This window comes from Cyprinodon variegatus, unplaced genomic scaffold (assembly GCF_000732505.1).
Source record: "Cyprinodon variegatus isolate N-32 unplaced genomic scaffold, C_variegatus-1.0 Scaffold198, whole genome shotgun sequence".
NCBI lineage: Eukaryota > Metazoa > Chordata > Actinopteri > Cyprinodontiformes > Cyprinodontidae > Cyprinodon > Cyprinodon variegatus.
In genome coordinates this window covers 641,917-645,817 of record NW_015150651.1, presented here as the reverse complement: position 1 = coordinate 645,817, position 3,901 = coordinate 641,917, and the positions used below count along the sequence as shown (strand labels likewise).

General features: G+C 37.2%; 1 protein-coding gene across 1 annotated transcript in view; it reads left to right on the top strand.

The window, feature by feature from the left end:
* The first annotated feature begins 242 nt into the window (after nt 1-242).
* Nucleotides 243-3,901, top strand: part of brwd3 (bromodomain and WD repeat domain containing 3) — a 25,463-nt gene continuing 21,804 nt past the window's right edge. Inside the window, exons 1-6 of the mRNA XM_015379716.1 lie at nt 243-381; nt 543-601; nt 696-725; nt 892-951; nt 3,169-3,319; nt 3,426-3,524. Of these exons, the coding sequence (XP_015235202.1) occupies nt 348-381; nt 543-601; nt 696-725; nt 892-951; nt 3,169-3,319; nt 3,426-3,524 (433 nt within the window). The 5' untranslated portion in view covers nt 243-347. The remainder of the gene's footprint in view (nt 382-542; nt 602-695; nt 726-891; nt 952-3,168; nt 3,320-3,425; nt 3,525-3,901) is intronic.

The following is a 3,901-nucleotide window of genomic DNA, read 5'->3' as shown; positions in this document are numbered from 1 at the left end:
TACAATTTGGATCAAAATCCAATTTCATTTATTTTAAATCAGTCCCAGATATTTACTTAGAAATTTGCCTTAAGTTTTAAACATGTTCGTTTACAGGTTAGAGTTTTATATCTGTGTGTTTTTTTTAAATGTGTTAAATCAACTTGCTTCAGAAGTGGAAACAAAAAAGGTGCAGTATTAAGCTACCTCACTAGAGGGCGCTAACACAATGCTGCAGGTAATTTATAACAACTTGGGAAAGGAGGAGGCCATTCAATAGCCTGTTTTAGCTACTGTTAGCTAGCCGGCGGCTAACGAGCGGGCTAAAACACCAGTTTTGGCTGAATGTCGCCTGTCCTGAAATAGTAATGGCAAAAGAAAAGTGTTCACAAATCGAAGCGGGTGAGTTCCGAGCGTCCGTTTGATTTGCTAGAAATAACTGAACATTTCCAGAGTTTGGAGTTGTGGACATCAGCTGGTGATCCTGGCAACCGAGCGAAGCCAGACGCTAGCTAGCATTAGCACGGCTAGTCACAAGCTAACAGCGAATTATTTCTTTTCAGAGCTGTATTTCCTCATTGCCAGATTTCTACAGTCTGGACCCTGTAAAAAGGCAGCACAGGTAAAACGTTACGTTTCTACATTAAAAACGGTCATATTGTCTAAAGGAAGCGCATAGCTAGCCTGTCGGGCTAACTGTGTATATCTGTTGTTAGATTCTGATCGAGGAGCTGGAGGAGTATGAGGTAAGTTTGTGTTTTCCTCCTGTGGGCTCTGCCCAGTGATGCTAAACCTTCTGAGCGAAACTTAGTCCGTTTATTTTTGGAAGAGCGTTTGAAGGATGAACGCGTCCCTTTGCCGTGGAGGGAACTGGTAGCTGCCTTATCTTTAACTGCTTGTTTTTAACTTTAGTTGGTTCCGCAACGATGGAGTTGGGACGGAAAGATATTCAAACGGAGTTTCCAAGACTGGGTAGGTTGGAGTTTTATTGGAAATATTATTTGGAAATGTGTCGTTTTATATTTTTTGACGAATTTTTATTTAAAAAAATTGTCTTGCTGATATATTTTTTTTAACTCACAATTTATTTGGACGAAAGGATTCCTTATGAAAAAAAACTTATTAAATACTAATTGTAATCCAGGCCTGTTGATAAATAACTAAATGTGCTTTCGCTATTGTGTGGAGCTTGTGGGCTGGTAGAGTAGAGCCAGGCGGATCGCGATAGGCTAAGTAAGATACCGAGACCTGTCAATCATCTTTAGAAGCCAATCAAATTGCTGCTGCTTCTTCTTTCTACCCGGAAGAGTTGAAATAGCCATTTGATTCGCTCTGCGTTTTTTAAGCCCCACCTTCTTTGTTTTCGTGTGTGTTCTCAAATAACTGTATTTATTTTCATTTACACACATATATATATATAATTGTATCTACCTTGATTGCTTTAAAATGATAATTTTGCTTTAAAAATATATCTATATTAACATATCTTGCTTTATATTTAAAGCGAAATTAACATTTAAAACCATAAAGGGAGATGCAATTTATTTAAACACAGTTTTCCATTTTTTTCTTTATGCTAATTTGAAGTCTTAAATGGCAAAAAAAAAAAAAAAAAAAAACCAAAACAAATTACTATTATGCTTTAACCAGTATGGCTAATAATTATTTAAAAAAAAAATTATTTATGGTATTTGTTACAAATTTGAATGATTGTGTGCACATGTAGCTGTGTGTGAACGATTTTGCCCAAAATCAAAATTGCGAATCCCCTTTACACTAAGCACAAATATGTAGATGTTTCAGTTTTTTTTTCATTTTTGTGTGAAAAAGTTTGAACTTTCTGCAACTGTCTCTTACCTTCTGTGATAATTTGAAATTAATTTGAAAATTGCCTTTGGCTAAATTGCGATTATATTACACTCAATCGTATTTATTGTTTATTTATTTTTTTTCCCTTCAATCGACTCCTTGGGGTTTCGATAGCTCAGAGTGACATCATTTCATCACTTTTCATTTTTTGATTTCTACTCATCACTTATAAACTCGATCACTCTGTGATACAACCAGTTGAAAACTTTTAGTCTGTTGTATTTTCATTGTTGGGACAGATGATAAGTTTAAAGAATTTTTCACAACTTAAATTTGAGAATGAGGGGCGACCTAGTGGTTAGTGCATTGCGCTTGGAATCCAAAGGTTGTGAGTTCAAATTCCACTCCAACAGCCTCCACTCTGGCTCCCTGAGCAAAGACCCTCAACTCCACACTTCTCCCCATGCGCCACACAAATGGAGCCCACTGCTCCACAAAGGAATCTGTTAAATGTAGAGGTGAATTTCTCCTTTGTGAATAAAATGTAATTATTATATTTAGTTGCCCTTTATTGGGACCCTAAACAGATAGATTAGGGTCAGCCAGGCATGAAATTGCCCAGATCTGGTCACCACATGTTTGTTTTTTTTTGTTTTTTTTGTGAATTATTTACAAATAAAACTATTGTTTTTCTGCTCATATTTAAAGGCCCACCATGTAACTTTTGGCCACTAGGGACACTAGACATTTTCCTGCCTGTATTTTTCTTCTACTAAACATGGAAAATAACAAAGATTTATGAATATACTAGGAGCGAAGTGTTAGCTTACCAGTCTAATAATAAAGTTGAGGAAAGAGAATCAGCTTTACATCTAGCTTCTTCTTTCAGCCTGCACCAACTAACAAACTCCTTTCCAAGATTGACTATTGTTTTTCCCTTGTACACAATCTCTTTTCCATTTTCTCTTTTTAGCTGCCTAAGAAGGTTTAAACTTTTTCCTTGCTCCATGTCGAAAAATACTATAGCAAAAGCCTTAGCTCCATGATGCATTCTTCCAGGTTACATGACCTGGCCAACAACGGTGCATCTTCTTCCAACTTACATAGTCGGTATTGAAAGAGGGGAATCCTGCTGGTAGCATTGATAGTGTCAAGCACTGTATAATAATGACCTGAGGAATCATTAAAAATAACACATATGCATCAACTCTTTAGGTCAGAAAGTCCACAGTTTAAAGATGATTAATTTGAAAAGGGAAACATACATAGGTGATACTAACTCACTGACTATTATCATTTTAAGCACGGCTTGACCTCTGTGATGGTTCTGTTAGTGCAGAGTGTAGCTGAAACAGGAGTTTTCTCATATATGTCACCCAGGTGGTTTTGAATCAGCACATTCCTGCAGACTATCTGCTCCAAGTCTGTCGGCGGATCAGTCCACTTATAGAGAAGGAGATCCCACCCAGTGTTCCTGGAGTCCAAACACTCCTGGGGCTGGGAAGGCAGTCTTTGCTTCGCACCACCAAAAGTAAGCATACTGTATTCTTTCTGGTTTATCTTGTTCTGTAACTCTCTTTGCCTCATTCTCGACAGTTTGGAAATAAATGTGTTTATTAACTGTTGGTTACATTTAGGTTGTACCAGCAAAGTATGCTGTGGCTCTGCTGTTGCTGCCCTGCACAGAGGACGTCCCCCGGAACCTCCTGCTGTTATTGGGAATGTTCCTAACGTTGGTACGTAAAGCTTTTTCTGTATTTTATTCCTGGGCAATCGGGGGTTAAAATGCATTCCAGAAAGTTTTCTGCCCCCAGTGACTTGAATCAAGGAAAACATGTTCCTTGATAAAAGACATGTATGGTACAAAAAATGCACTGTATTATTTATGTAAAGATAAATGTTTGACCTGGATTGAATATCTAGGGCATCTTTTATCAGGTTTTCCTAAAATGTAAAAAAAAAAACAATCCACTGTACTTCAGGGTTTCCTCTACATATATTTGATGTCACAAAATAAAAGCCTCCAAACCTTCAGAATTACGAAATGGTAAATGGTAAATGGCATGTACTTATATAGCGCCTTTATTCAAGTTAGGAGACTTGACCAAAGCGC